General features: G+C 55.2%; 1 protein-coding gene across 1 annotated transcript in view; it reads right to left on the bottom strand.

Annotated features, from left to right (window-relative positions):
• The window catches only part of SDK2 (sidekick cell adhesion molecule 2), a 127886-nt gene that overhangs the window by 63228 nt on the left and 46614 nt on the right, over positions 1–18044 (bottom strand). Inside the window, exons 5-12 of the mRNA XM_015589613.1 lie at positions 17306–17439; positions 11957–12068; positions 10214–10404; positions 10008–10091; positions 8142–8336; positions 6869–6985; positions 5111–5278; positions 4066–4168 (exon numbers count right to left, since the gene is read on the bottom strand). Coding sequence (XP_015445099.1) covers positions 4066–4168; positions 5111–5278; positions 6869–6985; positions 8142–8336; positions 10008–10091; positions 10214–10404; positions 11957–12068; positions 17306–17439 — 1104 coding nt within the window. The remainder of the gene's footprint in view (positions 1–4065; positions 4169–5110; positions 5279–6868; positions 6986–8141; positions 8337–10007; positions 10092–10213; positions 10405–11956; positions 12069–17305; positions 17440–18044) is intronic.

Below are 18044 nucleotides of genomic sequence, written 5' to 3'. Positions count from 1 at the left end.
GAGGTTAAAAGATTACAGCTGACAAAAGAATGGACGTTTTCACGTCGTCTACATTTAGGAATTAGTTTTATGAGGCGAATCATTAGATCCATGCATCACTGTGACAAACTGACTTTAGTGACCAAAAAATCACTTTACCTTCGGTCCGTCGGTACAAAGGGGACTTGAGAAATTACACACGTGCCCATGTCTGACAATAAGAAATATCCACTCTGGAATTGTTCTTGAAGAAATACAACCATCACTGTCATTAACGCACGTGAGGTGCCAGCTCTGGGAAGGTGCCATGCTGTCGCTCGCTGGGGCAGGTTGCCCAGAACCAGGGCGGGGAATAGGGTGGGGGCCGAGGTACTTCCCCAATAACTCATCACTCCCTCCCTGAGGGGGCGGGGTGGTGGCCCTGAGCCACAGGATCCGAGAGCTCCTTGAGTTAAGAGCACGTAAGAATACTACAGAGAATGAGACTGCAGTATTTTTAACCTCAGTTAAAAAAAAATAAGACTCCAAGCAAGTACAGATAAGAAAAAAAAAAAAGAAAGAAAAAAAAAAAGAAAAAGAAAACAAACTGAAAAATCTTCCCATAACGGGCAACCATGATTAACATCGGAGCATATGTCTTCCAGACCCTCCTCCCCTGCCCTTCTGGGCCGTGTACCACAGTGCTACCCTGTTTAGGAGTCAGAGTCCCCCGTCAGATGCTGTCCCTCAGCCACGTATTGGCTTTGCGATCCTGGGAATGCTTGCTGAACCTCGCTGTCCATCCGTCCATCGTTTGTCTCCACCAAACATAATATCGGAAACTCCTGTCACTGTGACATTTCCACGCCCTGGGTTTTGTCTGCTGAGTGCTGCTTCGAATACAAATGCTCTTTCGTTGATCCCGCAAAGTTAGAGTCCGGTTTAGTTCCTTGTTTTCTGGTATTATAGTTAATGCTGTGATGGACATCCTTGCAGCAAAATATTTATATGCAATTTAAGTCATTTCCACAAGGATAAATTCACAGCAGTGCCATTGCCAAGTTCATTTTTAAGGCTTTTTTATAAGCATGTATAAATCGCCAAAAGGAATCACCTCCAATTCATCTCTATCTAGAAAAGAATCATCCTTGCCAGCATTGATGGGATGGGTAGAATTTTGCTTAAAAGCAAATGTAGTTGCAGAAAGTAATTCCTGCTTAAAAAAGAGCCTATGGCAAGCAGACGTTCTCTGCCCAGAATGTGGTGCCATAGGAAGCACGCATCACCACCTGTGACATGTGTTCGTAGCAAAACAACTGAACTCGAATCTAATTAGCGGTTTACTTGAATCTAATTAGAAATACAAGGGACAGAAGAACACATGAACCACACCATGAAAAAGCAGATAGCCAAATCCAGAAGGTGGGACATTCTACAGCAGGGTTGGCAAACTATGGCCTGCTGTCTGCTTGTTTAAATAAAGTTTTATTGGAACACAGACACGCCCATTTGTTTCCATATTGTCTATGAACGTTTTTGCACTGCAAACACAGAGTTGAGTAGTTGTGACAATGACTCTGTGGCCCTCAAAGCCTAACATATTTACTCTCGAGACCTTTACAAAAAATGCTGACCTCCGTCCTGTAGAATTTGTTTTCCCCAACACATCAATCGCATGAAAACAAAAACAAAAATAAAGACAAAAACATAAAGGAGAGGGAGGAGTTCTGTGTAAGACAAAGGAGACCCACCAACCAACACAACGTGTCGACTTGTTTAGTCCCTGGGTTCAACCCGCCGACTGTAAATAAACACCTTCGAGACAATCGGGGTGACTGGAATATGGGCTGGTACGAGCAGAAATTAAGGAATTGTTGTTTGTTGTGTTAGGTGTGACAGGAGACATGGTCGTTATGCTTCGTGAAAAGTCCTTTTCAGTAAGAAATGCACATTGACCTATTTAAGTGTGAAATGACATGTTTGGGATTTGCTTTTAAAATATCGAACTTAGAAAATAAAAAGCGTCTGGGGAGACAGATGAAACAAGGTGGGCAAAATGCTGATACTTATTTGAGGCCAAGAGATGGGTATATGAGGGTCGATGATATGGTTCTTTCAATTTTGGGGGCGTGTTTGACAATTTCCATAATAGAATGTTAAAAAAAATTAATCCATTTAACTTAGGGTAAAAATATTCCAAAATGATCTGTAATTATATAGCTTGGCTATTAAACAATTTTGATGAGTGGTTTTAGGCATTCTCTCAGCTCAAAATAATGTTAAATAGGCCTCAGGAAATCAAAGGTGTGCAAAAATATTTAGTTACAGGACATTCGTAATGCTATTTCTTAATATTAGCAAAACTTTAGAAATAAGCCAAATATGCAGCATTTAGGGAACAAAGTAGGTAGCATCCACAAAATGGATGACTGAATAACCATATAGTTGAGTTTATGTAAAAATACTCGTTAATGAGAAAGAGATTCACAATAGGTTCATAAGGGAAAAGGCAGATTAATAAAGTGTGTTTCCAGCTTTTTAAAAATAGCATCCAAACACGACCATCTCCAGTAATTTCCATTTGTAGGTCGCTGGGGATCTTGGAGGGCAGGCCTGCGGGTATATTGCAAGGGATCCCCGAATCCCTTCATTCATTAAGAATTGTCTAGAGAATGAAGAACACGTGCAAGTATTTTCCAAATATTAGTAGATAACATTTTTATAAATAAATTACCAATTTATTTGAAAGCATTACTGAATTAACACAGCTTATTATTATTATAAAATTTTCTAATTAATAGATACTAAAATTATAGCTACTAGTTATGCTTGGGTCTGAGACCTGCAGCACTGTTCTGTGGGGTGAGGGTGCATGGGTTCCCTTGGAAAACCTTTTGACAGTTGGTATATTAATTTTTTAAAAGCAAAATTCTAACAAATCTAGGACAAGCACATTCTGGATTATCTGTTGACGAGGTTCTAACTACATCTACGTGATTTCAAAGCTCACGTTTGCGTTAGTGCTGGCACCACAGGTCAATGTTGAATACTGAATGAGGTGCTTCTCAAACTAGGCCCCAAGACGGATCCTCTGAGAACAGGTGTTGGTCTAATAGCCTAGTACCTCTCCCTTACGTCAACCTTGGCTTTCAGGGTCTCTGCGATGTGGCCGGACAGACTGTATATCTGCCCAGTGGCCACCAGATGGCGCCCCAGGATGCAGTTGCCTCTGGAGTGGAGGGGCCGATTTTGCAAGCGGCATCAGTGCCCGGCCCCTGCCAGCCTAATGTCAGTTGCTTCGCGGTGGTATTGCCCATAAAATAGAGAAGCAACATGGGGGAAGGATGTTTATTTTTAAGGAAGCATATTTTTTACTTAGCATCCCAGAGCTCAAGGCAGAATTTTTCTCCTGGTCTTAGTTCCCAAAGACCACCCCCCTCCCCCCGTGGGTGGGCCCCCAGGTGTCTTCCTCCGGAGCTTGGGAGGGGTTCTGGCTTTTCTGCCTTTCCTGGCTGCTTCTTTCCCAGGCTGTCCCGCCCAAGCCTCCCTAGTGGGTCCATCCATAGTGGGACCTGCTTGCCTCTAGGCCAAGTAGCTTGCCGAGGTCCTGGCTCTCACGGTGGATGGTGGGGGTGGCCTCAGTCTGGGCACTTTCCCCTCTCATGTCTCTTTCTGGGGACCACCCCAGACCCCTCTCCTGCCCCAACCCTATCGCTTCTCCCATGCCTGTTTACCGAGACCCCTGTGCTGCCCGCTGGGTGGGCAGAGGGCCTGGGAGCGCCCGCAGAGCCAAACGCGTCTTTCTCCACCCCCCCGCCCCCACCCCCGGCATCGTCCCTCTTTCCTCCACTTTCCCGCACCCCTTCCCCGTTCTGTCTCCTCTCTGACGCTGCCCCGTTCAGTTCAAGCCAGCTCGGTCCCCCAGGGAACTTACATGGCGCCCCCTACACCTCAGCCCTGCACCGACTCTGAAAGTGGTCCCCCAAGGGTGTGCCTTGGCCCCACAGGCGACACCTACCTCCTTGGTGTAGACCCTCGCCTCACTATGAGGTACCCCTAAAGCTGTTCCTCCCCTTTGCCTCCCTGGGGCCACAGCAGAGGGAGTACCTGACGGTCACCCGGGGGTCATGGGCCACGCCGCACACCATGGAGGCCTGGGTCCCCTTGATGACACTCTGGTCCTGAGGAGGCTTGGTGATGCGGGTCCGGGCTGAAAGACAGCAGGGAGACAGCGTGGTGAGAAGGGGCGTGGTTTCCATAGTAACAGGTGAGATGCAGTTGGGCGGGAAGGGTGTCTTCAGGTGCACCAGCCCACGTGGCTGAATTCTGTGGGTGGATGAAGACAGACCAGCAGGTGAGCAGGTCGACCACAGTCAATGTCACAGAATGTCGAAAAGAACAAAGTGCTTTCATATTACCTGACTTTCTGGAGGCCGCATTTGTAGTGGGGGGCTCATTAATTTTGCTCCCACAAACCCATGTGAGGGATTAAAAAAACAAACAGAGGATTCTCAGGGCCATGTTCCCAGAACGTCAGTGGTCCAGTCAGAGTAAAAATAGGATCGTCTGCTTCCTGGTCTAATGCACCACTCAGCCCAGACAGGTGGCCTACAGGTACGTCTGTCTTGGGTGCAGGTCCCATGTGGGGCAATCTGGGAGTTGGAAAGAGCTTGAGAAACCTCTTTAAAGCAGAGGTCGGCAAACTACAGTCTGGGGGTCAAGTCCGTCGGTGGCCTGTCTGGGTCCTGGAACCCAGCCACGCCCACGGGATTAAGTATCATCTGTGATGGCTTTCTCCGTGAAACAGGCGTCAGCTGAGAAGCCGTGAGAGAGACTGTCTGGCCCACAAAGCCTAAAATATTTACTACCTGGCTCTCTACAGAAAGTTTGCTGATTTCTGCCCCAAATGTATATGAAGACAGGTGTCCGTGTCCTGCGCTTTCTCCCTGCTCGGCCAAGCGGGTCACCGGCCCTCGCTCACGTGGCATCACCCAAGAACGTCCCCGGTCCCTCTCCTCCGAATTGATTTGCCCAAGTCCCTCTCGTAAGGAGCACCCTGGTCGGATACACGCGTGGACGTGGGGGTGCTGGCGGTGTGAGCGCGTGCTCTGCAGGGGCTTCCATGTGCTCAGCACATGCTCCGCACACTCACCCCACACGACCAGGTCGGCCGAGGCTTCGTCGGCCCCGCGAGAGTTGGTCGCCAAGCAGGTGTAGGTCCCAGCGTCGGAGATGTGCGTGGGGCTGATGAGCAGGCTGCCAGACTCCAGCAGTGTGAAGCGAGGCAGCTGGACAGAGCCGCTGGCCAGGATGCGCTCCGCTGCGGGCAGTGCGGGGTGGCTCAGGCTGCGGCCCGCGGCCCACCCCGCAGCCCTCCCTGCTCTCTCAGATTGCTGCGTGGCCAGACCACACATTCCACCCCTCTGGGCCGCCCTGGGGGGCTCAGGCAGGCTCCCAGCTTTAGAAATGCCGGGAGGGCCTGGGGGAGGGTGGCGGCAGGACTGGGGTGGGGGCTGAGGTTTCTGACTTGGTGACAGGTGCAAGGGCAAAGGGTCATAGAGTGGGCAGCCCGGAGCCCAGGTCTCCTGATGCCTTTCACCCACCACACTGTCTGCTCTTCAATAGAGAAGGCCAGGGACTGTCTCCTGATGCAGCTGGCACCAGGGCAGCGGGTAGGGGGCGGCGGAAGGGGCAGACAGCTCTGACAAGGTGGTGACAGGCATCCTGCAGTAGGATACTTCTGGAGAGTCACCTTCAGGGGAGCTGAGGAAAGTGATGGGTGGGAGCAGTAAGGAGTGGGAACAGGGTGAAAAGGCCAGGACAGACCTCCCTGCTCAGTGGGACCTAGGGACGCCTGGTGCCTGGAGAGAGAGAGGGTGATAGAGACAGAGACAGAGGTAGAGACAGAGACAGAGATAGAGATGGAGATGGAGGTAGAGACAGACCGCGGGCGAGGGAGGGGGATGTGCTGTGTGTGTGAGCCAGCCGAGGATGCAGGTTTTTGTGACTACATCTATTTTAAAGAAAACCCCACTTGTCGGCACAGAGGGATCTCCACGTGGGAGCCCGCAAGCGTCTGCTTGCGCATGTGTGCCGGCATGCTCAACTCGTGAGCATGTCTAGGCACGTGCCTGAGTGCGCTGACATTCAGGCCACAAATATTTATTGAGCACCTACCGTGTGCCAGACTCTGTTCTAGGTCCTGGGGAGACTGCAGTGGGCAAAATTAAAACCCCCGTCTTTGTGGGGGGACATGCAATAAGCAAAACGAACATGCAGATTATCTAGTATTTGAGAAGGTGGGGGCCCGGGGCACGGGGGAGTACTGTGGAGGAGGTGTGGGGAGAGGTGTGTGTGTTTGTGTGTGTGTGTGTGCATGTGTGTGTGTGTACACAGGAACAGTGTGAAGGTGAGCGTGCCACACAGAGGGGCGGAGGAGGCACACGGTGGGCGGACTTAGGTCGACAGCTTGGGCTTCGCTGGCTCAGGCGTCTGGAGCCCTCCGAGCTGCCTGGGGACGAGGGACGGCCTCGTACTCTCCCTCGCCACCGCCATAGTATTTATCGACCATCAAATGGCTCTTGTTCACTGGGCTTCACCGGGGACAGCGCAGGCCCTTCACATGCACCCGTCACACCACCCTAAGGTGTGTGTACTACTGTCCCCAGTTCGCAGACGGGGACCCTAAGACTCAGAGTACATAACGTACCCCCAGGACACAGGTCTCGGACGATGCAGGGCTGTGACTTGAGCCCAGCAGGGTGGCACGTGGTACCTACTGTGGCATGACCGTGCCCACTTGGGGAACTGCACGTGGGCAATCCAAGCTGGCTAGCTCCAGAGCCAAGTGCCGAGCACTGCCCTAGATTGTCACAGGGCCACGCCCCCTAAGCAGATCAGTCTCGTCTACCTTTCTGCCACGTGATGGCCGGCCGGGGAGCCCCCGACGTCTCGCAAGCCAGGACCACTGACATGCCATCAATCACCGTGCTGTCCAGGGGGCCCCTGGTGATGTTGGGGGCGATGCCTGCAGATGAAGACAGCAAGGCCTCTGAGCTGCAGCCTCGGAGGGGCGCCCACAGCCAGAGGGCCGGGTTCTCGTCCTGGCGTGGGTCCCACTTTGGGGAGGGGTACAGGTGCCCTGATGGGGCCCCGGCACTGGGGAGAGGCATGGAGGGCCCACAAAAGCTCCCCTTGCCACCGGGCCCGTGGAAGCGCCCAGGTGACACCAGTTCCCACTGTGCTTCGACTCTCAAGCCTCCATACGGGGAAACTGAGGGCGCCCGAGCTCACCACCCCCCGTCCATGATGAGGTAAATGGGTTCTCCTCTCGCTGAACATGAAATCGAGGCTCTGGTTTCTTAAAACGAAAGACAGATTTGGCCCATAGGAGAACATCACCCAAAGCGTCCACCGCCTGGGTGAGCTGTGGGTCTTCAAGTGTCAGGCAGCATTCTTGTTTTCTGTCCCCTCCCTAATCCCGGCCCTTAAAGAGCCAACTGGCCGGATGCGTGTGGGAGCCGGGCTCGAGCACACACGAGCTCCATGACACTTTCCAGAAGCTACAAGTAAGATGGCAACCCTCCCCGCCCACAGCCCCCTCTGGGGACAAACCCAGCTCCCCCTCCGCCCCACGGCCTCTGTGGGTCTGGATGGCGAGCCCTGCGGGGCTCACGGAGGCCCCTGACCACGTCTCCTTTGGCTGCTGACATGAAGGGCCCAGCGGAAGGTGGCACCTGCACAGAGCTCCCGGGTGGCCCCTCCCAGTATCATTTGATGGCTCAGGCAGCTCCATTAAGCGGGCGGGGCCGTCGATATGACCCTAAAGAGACTCCCAGTGGGGAAGGGACTTGCGAGGCGGGGAGCCGAGATTCAAGTGCTGGTTCTTCTCTTTAGAGAAGTGAGCGAGTCTTCTCGGCTGGGACGGGGTGGCCTCAGCCCTGCCCGGGAGGGAACCCAGAAACGTCGGAAATGCCTGAGCTGGTTCCAGAGCAGTTTCTCTCAAAGAGCCGGTGACTCTGTCCTTGGCTCCAAGACATTGGAGAGGACGTGAAGGGGCTGGAGGCCACCCCGGCTCCTGCATGAGGAATCCCGGCTCCGTTCTCAAGAGGCCCCTGGCTTGGAGCAGAGCTGTGTCCTGGGTGGGAGGGGCTCGGGGGCAGGATAGGAAGGGCCTGACTTACTGGTGACGGCCAGGTAGGTGGACGTCTGCACCTCGCCTGCGGCGTTGCGGGCAAAGCACTGGAACATGCCCGTGTCGTCGGGCACCAGCCCGCTGATCTGCAGGCCCCCGTCGCTACGCTGCCGGAAGCGGCTCAGCCTCGCCACCTCCACCACGGCCGCGTCCTTGTACCAGGTGATGGAGGGCGGCGGCACACCTGGGGGAGAGGCGGGCCCATCGTCAGCCGGCCTCCCGCCTCCCGCCCTCCACCTCTGAAGGACAGGAGTCCGTGAGGGGGTCCCTGTGTGTCTTGGTCTCTAGAACCTTCTCAGAGTGGCACTATGGGCCTTGGGAGAGAGGGAGGTTGTTTCTAGAGTGGCAGTGCTCAAGTCCTTCCATCGTAGGTGCTTGAAGAAAACTTAAAAAGATCCCAGGATTACTTTAGCGTGGGAATGCTGGGCCGGACAAACTATACATCTTTTTCTGCAACATTTAGCAGAGCCTCTTGTGTGCTCTGGGGACCTCCAGCTGGTGGCAGTTTTCCCTAACGTATTAGACCACAGAGCCCCACATCAAGGAGCATGCAGAAGGGGTGAGTGTTTCTTGGGGGCCCCTTGAACCTGGTCTGCACAGGGAAGCGAAAGGGGGGCTCCCCTTGCCTCTCAGACTTGCTCAAGCCACCCCACCTGGCACACCCTTCCCACAGGCATCTTAACTCTCCCCTCTCTCCCTCGGGGTCTCTGCTCAAATGTGACTTCCCCCCAAAACTCCCCCGGACCCCATTCAGAAGGGCACTCCGTGGCCCCATGGTCGCTAAGCTTGTTTGTCCTCCCTGGCACTTTCCAAGCCCAACGTCCTAGGATCCCGTATTTCATCCACTCCTCGACGGACGGCCTTTTACGGTGTTTCACACTGTGACATCTCTGAGACCGGGACCTGTCTGACAATCGACAGCACGCCATGATTTAATTAGCAGTCCTTTTTCTTAGCGGTACCTAAGATAATGGGGCGTCCTACAACCCATGACATTTTCGTTGAGATGTCGAAATGGAATGAGGCGTCTGTGTTTGTTTATTGGTCTGTCTGCCCTGCTCACGGGAATGTAATAGCTGGGATCTGGCTGTTTGGTTTCTCTGTCTCCCTCGCCCTGAACAGTATCGGCGCCCGGCAAATACTCGAAAGAACGTTTGTCGAATGAATGAATGAATGAATGAATAAATAAATGAATCATTGCCTCCGCCTCGTGTGGCCCCCTCCATGGCCACTCTCCCTCCCACCTGAGCTAGGTTCCACCTCGTCGCTCAGTATGAGATCAGGTCCCATGAGGCATCCCGGCCCTGCCACCCTGTCGCTCACTCCAGGGTTTGCCCTGGTTTCCGGCTGTCTTTTGGCTCAGCTGCACCAGAAGGAGGGAGGGTAGGGGTGGGAAAGTAGAAATTCTTCAAGAGCCCTGACAGGGCCGGGTAAGTAGAAGCGCTGGGTGGAGGAGACGGGGCAAAATGGCCCAGAAACCGGGTGGTGCTTTTGAGGCCCAGCTCGGGCGAGACGTGCCCGAGTTCCCGTAGCTCTGACATTACAGTGATCCAGCAGTGTCTACAACTCTCCAATTATGGGCAATTTGGGTCTGTCACCTATTCTGAAATAACAGTAATTCGGGTTCATTTGTAACCCTCACGTTATGGTAACGTGGGCTGGTTTCCAGGTCCAAGATTACGGTAATTTGGCCTGTTTGTTTCCTGGGGTGTCTGCTCACAGCCGGACTGACTCTCGGCTCAACGATGGTGCTTGGAAAAGGAGGCAGAACTTAGAAAAGTCCACGGTTGGGCCAGGAGAAGCAGAAGGTCTCGGGGTCCTTGCCCCGCTTCGTCCATGCCGCCCGCCGTGTTACCTTTGGCTCGACAGGGAATATCCACCACTCTCTCCATCTCTGCTGTGATGTGCCTCTCTGGCTCCTTGACAAACTGAGGCGGTTCTGCGGGAGGAAGGACCAGGCAAAGGGATAAGAGCCGTGTTCCTTCTGACACAGCCACTGTTTGGATCCCCCTTCAGGAGAGGCCCCCTCGGGAGACCGCCAACAGCCCTGCCCCGTCTCACCCAGCACAGACAGGTAGGCTCCCCGGATGACCGAGGGGACGCTGCTGCTGCGGAGCACGGCCTCGCACTCGTAGTAGCCGGTGTCGCTGCCCGTGGGGTTGGGGATGGTGAGCCGGCGGTTGAAGTCGCTGATGCCGCCTGACAGCAACACCCCATCTTTCTTCCAAAGGACGTGCAGCTTGATCAGCGGCCTGCAGGGGGCGAGGGAGCCGGCGCTCAAGCGCGGGCCTTCCGCAGGCCCCAGGGGCAGGGCAGGTGGTGCAGGGAGCGGCCGGGGGTCCAGGCTGCCTGGGTTTGCCCCTGACCCTGCTTCTCTCTAGTTCCTTCAGCGGCCTGGGCCTCAGTCTCCTCGTCTGTAGCATGGGGCTGGGGGGAGGGTGGGCACGCGAGTGCAGGTCAGGCCTGAACGGCCCCCACCCCCATTAATAGCTTGGTGCACGGGGCTCGAGAGAGCAGGAAAGCGGCCCATCCCTGTGGACCTCGTCCTGCTTCTCCTGGGTGTCCTGCCCTGTCCACATACAAATTGGCAGACAGGAAATTGTCAAGGGTGAGGGACAGTGACAAGGAGAAGTGAGACAGGTGCCTAGAGCTCGGAGATGGGCAAACGCAGGCAGGCAGATGGACACGCCACCCCCTGACTGTGCGGGGGGTGGGGTGGGGGGGAGTTAAGCCCCATGTCCCACCGTCACTGACCCCAGCACCCCCAAGGCCCCCTGGTGGGGCCTTGCCAGGCTTTCCTCTTTAGCACCAGGCGGATCCCCGCGGGCCAGTCTGCCAAAGGGGTCCATGTTTGTCCCATGGGGGCATTCGGAGGGGTCCCGTGCTTGAGTGAGTCTGGGCCACACTGGCTCGAGTGACCTTAGACAGGCTTGTCCCCGTGGGTCCTCTGCACCCATCGCGTCCTGGCAGCCTTTCCCAGACCCGCGGCAAGTTCGGGTCCCGAGGCGCGAGCTTTTGGAAACGGGGCCACAGGGACCTGCTCTGCGGGAATCCTCAGCTGGAGGTGACCTCCAGTCCCTGGCCTCAGTGCCCGCCCATCCCAGCTGTCATCTTTCCTGAGCTCTCCAGAGGAGTCGGGCCAGGCTGCATTTAGCACCGCGCCTACATGCCCCGCCGGCGAGGCAGCGGCTGGGACCCCTGCCACCTCACAGCCGAGGACACCGAGGCCCAGAGCTTCGGGGTAGGGACATCTAGGCCAGGGAGTTGTTGGGAGAGAGGAGGTCATGTGGGAAGGCGCCTGGCATGGCGCCCACACACGACGAGGATCAGCAATGGTCTGTTTCCCGCGTGGCAGAGTTGAGAGTCGTCTAGGGCTAGGAAGGGGCCTTGGGTGCACCCGACCATGGGCCCGGCCTCCTGCAAAGTCCACCACGTGCAGTGTCCCCCTCTCGCACAAGCCAGCACCGCCGGCAGAGGCACCCGCCCCTCCCCAGGCTGCTCTGAGGGCCGGAAGTGAGGGACCCCACACCGGCCCCAACATCCTGGGCTGAGATTGGCTGCCCCGTAACTTCCACTGGGGGCCTGGTCTCTCCTCTCGGGCCACAGAGAACGAACGAGGTGTCCAGCAACCCTCGGACAGTAGCCGCCATGTCCACCTGTGGTCCGTCCCTTCTCTCATGGGCCTTCGTACGACACTTGTGGGCCTTTCTGCATTCCAACTGGTCTCCTCGGAGCCCACTGGTCAGGAGCAGCCACTGGAGTCAGTGGAGAGTCAGGGGTGGGGACGGGGGGAGCACAGCTCACCTGGCGTTGGCCACGCACTCCATGGTCACCTCCGAGGTCCCGGCCACCACGCTGGTGTTCTTAGGAGGGATGATGATGGTTGGAGCAATAGGGTCTGCAGGGCCCCCTATGTCTGGGGAGAGGGCGGGTGTTAGCGGGGACGGAGCTTGGAAATCCCATCTCTGCCCTTTTGGCTGATGCCGTGGGAGAACTTCGTCGTCATGGAGGGAAGCGGGTGGCCATGGGGCAGCTTCCCGAGCAGCCTCAGAGCCAAACCTCCGGACGCCGACCCCAGGGACCCCTCACCTCTTCCTCCTCCTCCGCTGATGGGTCTCCGCAGTGTCCACGGAGAGCCCGCTGGAGACCCTCAGTCACGCCCTCCCCTCATCCCCTGTAACTGCGCTTTCGCCTTCGAAATCCTTCCCTCCACCTGCATTTCTCTTCTCGGCTGACCTCCTCATTTTCGACCTCTTCCTCCAGAATGCAAACTCCCGAGACTGGGTTGAATAGTGCCCCCCACCTCGCCCTGACTTCATTTCCATGGCAGCTGTAACTGGAGGTAGGGTCTCTGCAGATGTAATCAAGCTAAGATGAGGTTCTACAGCATCAGGTGGGCCCTAGGTCCAGTATGATGTCCTTGTAATTAGAGGGAAATTTAGACACAGACACACGGGGGAGAAGCCAGGGGAGGACAGAGGCAGAGAATGGAATGACACACGGATGAGCCGAGGACCGGCGAGCATTGCCAGCGGCACCGAAGCCGGGGAGGCAGGAGGGATCGTCCCCGAGAGCCTGCGGAGAGCGCGCACCTGCCGACGTCTTGAGTTCGGACTTCCGGCCTCCAGACTGAAGGAATAAGGAAGTGTCTGCGGTCATCAGCCGCTCAGGTCGTGGCACTTTGTTACACACATTCCGCAGGGCGGGAATCTCACGGATCTTTGCTTTGTGTTGAATTGCGCCTCCCCTCAAATTCGTATGTGGACACCCTAAGCCCCAAGGGGCTGTATTTGGAGATGGGGTCTTTGGGAGGTAATTGGGTTAAATGAGATCATAAGTGTGGGGCCCTAAGAGGAAGCGACCCCAGAGGTCTCTATCCCTCCCTGTCTGCTGTCTGAGGACCCAGTGAGAAGGTGGCCGTCTGCAAGCCAGGAAGAGAGCCCTCACCAGGACCTGGCTATGCCAGCTCCCTGATCTTGGCCTTCCAAGACTTTGAGAAATAAATGTCTGTGTCGAAGCCCCCCAGTCTGGGGCATGCTGTTATGGCAGCCTGAGCTGACTCAGACAGTCTAGCTCACTCGCACGTCTCCAGCACAAATGCCGTCTGGCACAGAGCAGGTGCTCAAATACATTTGTTAGGTGAACAGATGAATGGAACTATCATCGTACGAGCCCCAGGCTTGATGGCTGAAATCAGAGAACTTATCATGAGTGGGCTTTATTAAAACAAAAGAAAATAAAACAAAGCCAAGCAAAAATATCACCTCTAAGCCTTCTAAGAGAGGCAACAGCAGTTTCTTTAAGCAGTGGCCACCTTCTTGTCTTTGTGGGTCAGGGCAGGCCTACTACTGGCAGAAATGCCCACGTTCTCTGCGCACCTGCTCGCGGCTCCTGAAAATACAACTGAGGACTTCTGTTCTCACGAGAAAAATCCATCTTTCCAGGAGGCCAAAATGACATGCCTAGCCCTGGGGTGACATCGGCAAGTCATCCTTTACGGGGAGGGCACACAGTGGTTCCACGGCCATCCTGGGCCACCCTGGTCAGCCCTGGGCAGGTTTTCTTGTCTAGACTCCAGACCTGGCTGGAAAAGGTCCAGGTCAAATGGGAATAAAATGTCAAAAATAAAGCAAAATGAAGAGTGGAAGAAAGGAAGCATATAAAACAAAATAATTGCAACGACATAAAAGCCTCATGTAGGTGCCATAAAGAGTGATCGGATTGAAAGCTGCTGATATAGCTGAATTCATAAAAGTGTGCTCTAAGTTGTTTATTACATGCTGGGGTGCACGGGTACCAGAGCCCAGATTAATGGGGCACGAGGAGAAGACAGACAGGGCCCCACGGTGTAGCCAGGGGAGTGGAGCCCTCGGTGCTTAAAATTATGAGGCTGCCCCAGGGCCTTGGGCCAGCCTGTTGGCTTTGGGAGGGTGGGGGGAGACTGACATCCCACCCCACGGACCCTGGAGCTCATGCCCAGGATCGTGAGGCAGCCTATGCGGGTTGAGGAGGGTCCAGAGGTGGCTGGGGACCCTGGACCCAGTGAAGGAGCGCCTGGGGGCTCAGGAAGGCCTGCTTCAACACTTTGGTCTGCCTTAGCTAACCTGAGTTATGCTGGTCTGGGGTTAGTGTAGAGTGTCTGGCACATAGTAGGTGTTCAACAAATGACAGTCCTTCCTCTCGGGATTTTGCCTGCTTGTACTTGGGGACACCTGGGACAAACCAGAGCAAGGAGGAGGGGTGTCTTCCACGTGAGCTCCTGATGCGGACAGCCCCAGGGAGGGAGGATGCATAGGGACCCCCCACACAATGGCAAATCTGGGTCCTGCTGCCCCAGGACAATTTCGGTCACAGGCATAACAGGGGACACCTGCTGTGACCCATTCTTCCAGAGTCACCTCATTTAATGCTCCCAGCTACGCTTTGCCACAGGCATCACATTACAGATGAGAAAACTGAAGGCTCAGGGACCATGTGACTCACCTGGGCCACAGGTCAAGTGCATGGCGGGGCCGGGTGGGGGAGCTGGTCCCCTCCTCGGCAGCGTTCCATCTGCCACTGAGCCAGGGACCGCCTGCCCCATCCAACACAGGGCCACAAACCACAGGTGGCTGTGAGCTCTTGAAAAGTGATTGGTGCCCCTTTGATTTAATGGGATTTAATTTTAAATAATTTGCATTTAATTAAAAACAGGTCCCCAAATTAGTTATTAGAACACTTTTAAGTATGTGTGGAACAACCTGGCACACAGCTCCAACTCTCCAGCTGTAAATTTTCTGTAATCTAAATACAGATCACGTATTTCAGATGAAAATTTTGCATCCACATGGAGATGTGCTGTAAGTGTAAGATACACATGGATTTTGAAGACTCAGTATGAAAAAAAACATTGTAAAATATCTCATTAGTATTTTCCTATATTGATTGTATGTTAAAATGGTAATATTTTAAATATATTGGGTTATGTAAAATATATTAATAAAATTTATGTCACCTATTTCTTATCCCTTTAACAAAATTAGACAATGGCAAATTTTAAATTACTTATATGACTCACATTAACTTTCTACAGGGCTGTGCAGCTCTCTGACACGTGGGTATGGGGCCAAGTATGGACTTTTCAAGATCTGTGACAGTCCTTGTTAGGTCACCAAGGTTACATCTGGGCAGGGGCGACACGTGGGGTCACCCTGGCCTTGCTCTCTCCCTTATTTCCAAAGACCACGGGCACCCCCTCCAGGGCTGCTGAGAAGCGGAGCTGCCCTGAGCAGAGGTGGGATGAAGGGGTGGGGGAGGGAGCGGAGGGAGGGGCAAGGCTAGCCTGAGATATATGATGGGGGCTGAAGCAGGTGGTGGGCGAAGTGGCAATTGCGCCCAGTACACTGGCTGGCAGGCAGGCTGGCAGGATGGGGGTTTGTGTCAGCGACAAGAACAGAGTTTTGAAGCACAGTCACTCGTGGGAGGAGAAATTAGCTGAGAATCAGCTGATTCTGCTCTCCATCCAGTACAAATCGCGGCGAGGGAGCAGGAGGGGAGGGGTGGGGGGCGAGAGAAACGGCCGACGGGGGGAGGCTTGGCAGAGGCAGGGGTCCGGAGGGGCCCTGCCTAACCGCTTGAGCCACTGGAGGGTTGGGGACATTAACATGGAGCAGAGAGTGAATGGTCCCCATAGTCAGCCAGGAGGAGGTTGGGAGCTGGGGGAGGAACGCAGGACGGGAGGCTGCACCCCCTGGCCTGGGGTAAACTGAGTCACCCAGGAAGATGCTGGCCTCTTACCAAGGGACTCAATTCCTTTGGACTCCAAGTATTCTGACCACTGGAAGATATATGGGGAAGAACATTTCCCTCTGGTGATTAAATTCCTTTCCCCGGAGAAACAGCAGCCCCCAGATCATGAGCTGGGTCCCAGACTGTTGGGGCTTGACGGTGACCCCAGCCCGGGTCAATGTCAGAGGTTACGCTCGTGACCCTGATGGGCCAGTGGCCAGAACGGAACTCTTCTCCTGTATCCAGGTCTTTTTCTAGGCAGAGGACCTGGCGTAGGGGAAGAAGGTAACCCTGCAGAGTGGAGAGTGGCTCTGACAGTGCTCAGAAGGCCCGGGGACGGGGATGGAGGGGGTGGGGATGTTCTGGCTTTCCAGGTGCTGGCAGACAGAGGCTGGGATCAGAGGAAAGGCTCGGGAAGGCCCCAGCCTGGCCCGAACCCTCGTCTTGCTGCTGGCAGGTGCATCCCAGAGCGACCGTGGATGATAAATGAGACTTGGGTGTAGAGCGGGGCTGGTACAGATGTGGAGACACAAACATCTGGCTCCCCCAGCTCGTGCGGCTGCTCTGCCGCTGCGGGCAGCTCTGGCCTCATCCCACGGGCGGCGTGATTGCTGGCCCACTGCAGGAGCAGCCAGCCACGCCACCCACTTCTCAATCCCGGGGATGGAGCAGCGAGGGAGGGGGCCAGCCTGGCGGAGGACAGCCAGGCCAGGGAGGACATCCCCAGCATTTCCATTATGGCTCAGTCTCAGCTGGACAAATGCCTCTTTGCAAAAGGAAACTTTGAATTTGCTACCCTCTGTACTCTGCCCCTGGGGAAGGCTTTGCCTTTCTCCCCCAGGACATGCGGTGGTCTCCGTGGACGAACAGAGAGGCGCTTTTAGGCAGGGGTGTGGGCAGACAGCCTGTGTTCCCATCACCCAAGCAACACTTTTTATCTGCCAGCTGCGTATAGGCAGTTAGTATATTTGTTTAAATACGAGCTCCCCATCTGCTGGCGTGCTCTGCCTGCCTGCACCTGAGCCGCAGGGGTGGCTGTAGACCACGCATGCACACTGTGTCCTTCCTCCCACACCCTCCCCGGGTCTCCAGGGGCCCTGCTGACAACCAAACAGGGCGTCTCCCCTCCCGACGCAGGATCTCAGACGTGCAGACTTGCCGTGGGAGTGGGGTTCGCATGCGGCCTCCTCTTTGTCTCTGCTCTGGGCTCCGGCACTCCACTCCACCCCGAGCTGGGTCCCCGCCTCTGGAGGGCGCCTCCCCACCGTGCTCCCCTCGCCTCCCACCTCCACCGCCATTCCATCTTCCCTATGACCCCCCGGAGCCCCATTCCCAAGATTTAATGACACGCTCCGAGATGAGTCCCGGAGCCTGCCGCTTGCTTACTCTCCACGGCGAGAGTGATGGGCTGGCTGGTCTTGTTATCCCCGTTCTTGTCATTTACGGCCTGCACGTAGTAGCGGCCCGCGTCGGGAGCCACCGTCGACAGGATGACAAGGGTGTTCTCCAGAGTGATGGCTCTGGGAAGAGGAACAGGACAGGACTCAGTTGACGGGCTTGAGGACTCTCGGCATCCGGGGATGGGAGCGGGGACATGAAGCCAGTGGCCCCCCAGAGACCCTCCTCCGGCCCAGCTCCTCGAATCACTCACTGTCTGAACTCTGGCCACATTTCGTTTGTAGAGAACATGCAGCCAGCACTGGGGATCAGACCCCAATACAGCACATGCCCAGGGGCCCCCGGATGCTGTCACGTGCGGCTTCCCTGCCCCCACCCCAACCCTGGGCGAGGGGCCATTCCCACGAGGTCCCTCAGAATTCCGTCCTTTCCTCTGTTACAGCATCGATGGCTGTGTGTGGCTACCTCTGTGGATGCACCGGGAGCATCCAGACACTTGAAGGAATGTCCCTGAATGGAATGAATGAATGAGTGAATGAGTGAATGAATGATGAGCGATGATAACGAATTTAGAAAGGAACACAACCATTCAGAATCAGAGCCTTAACCTAAACCTGAGTCTGTTTCAGTTGATTCAAAGGCTATAGGTCGCCAGTAACACAGACTTCTGGGGGTCACGTCTCCTCCCAGCCCCCTCGGAAGCTGGTCAACAGACTGGACTGGCTGG

The sequence above is a fragment of the Pteropus alecto genome, unplaced genomic scaffold (genome assembly GCF_000325575.1).
Source record: "Pteropus alecto unplaced genomic scaffold, ASM32557v1 scaffold134, whole genome shotgun sequence".
Classification (NCBI taxonomy): domain Eukaryota; kingdom Metazoa; phylum Chordata; class Mammalia; order Chiroptera; family Pteropodidae; genus Pteropus; species Pteropus alecto.
This window is presented reverse-complemented; position numbering and strand designations above follow the sequence as displayed.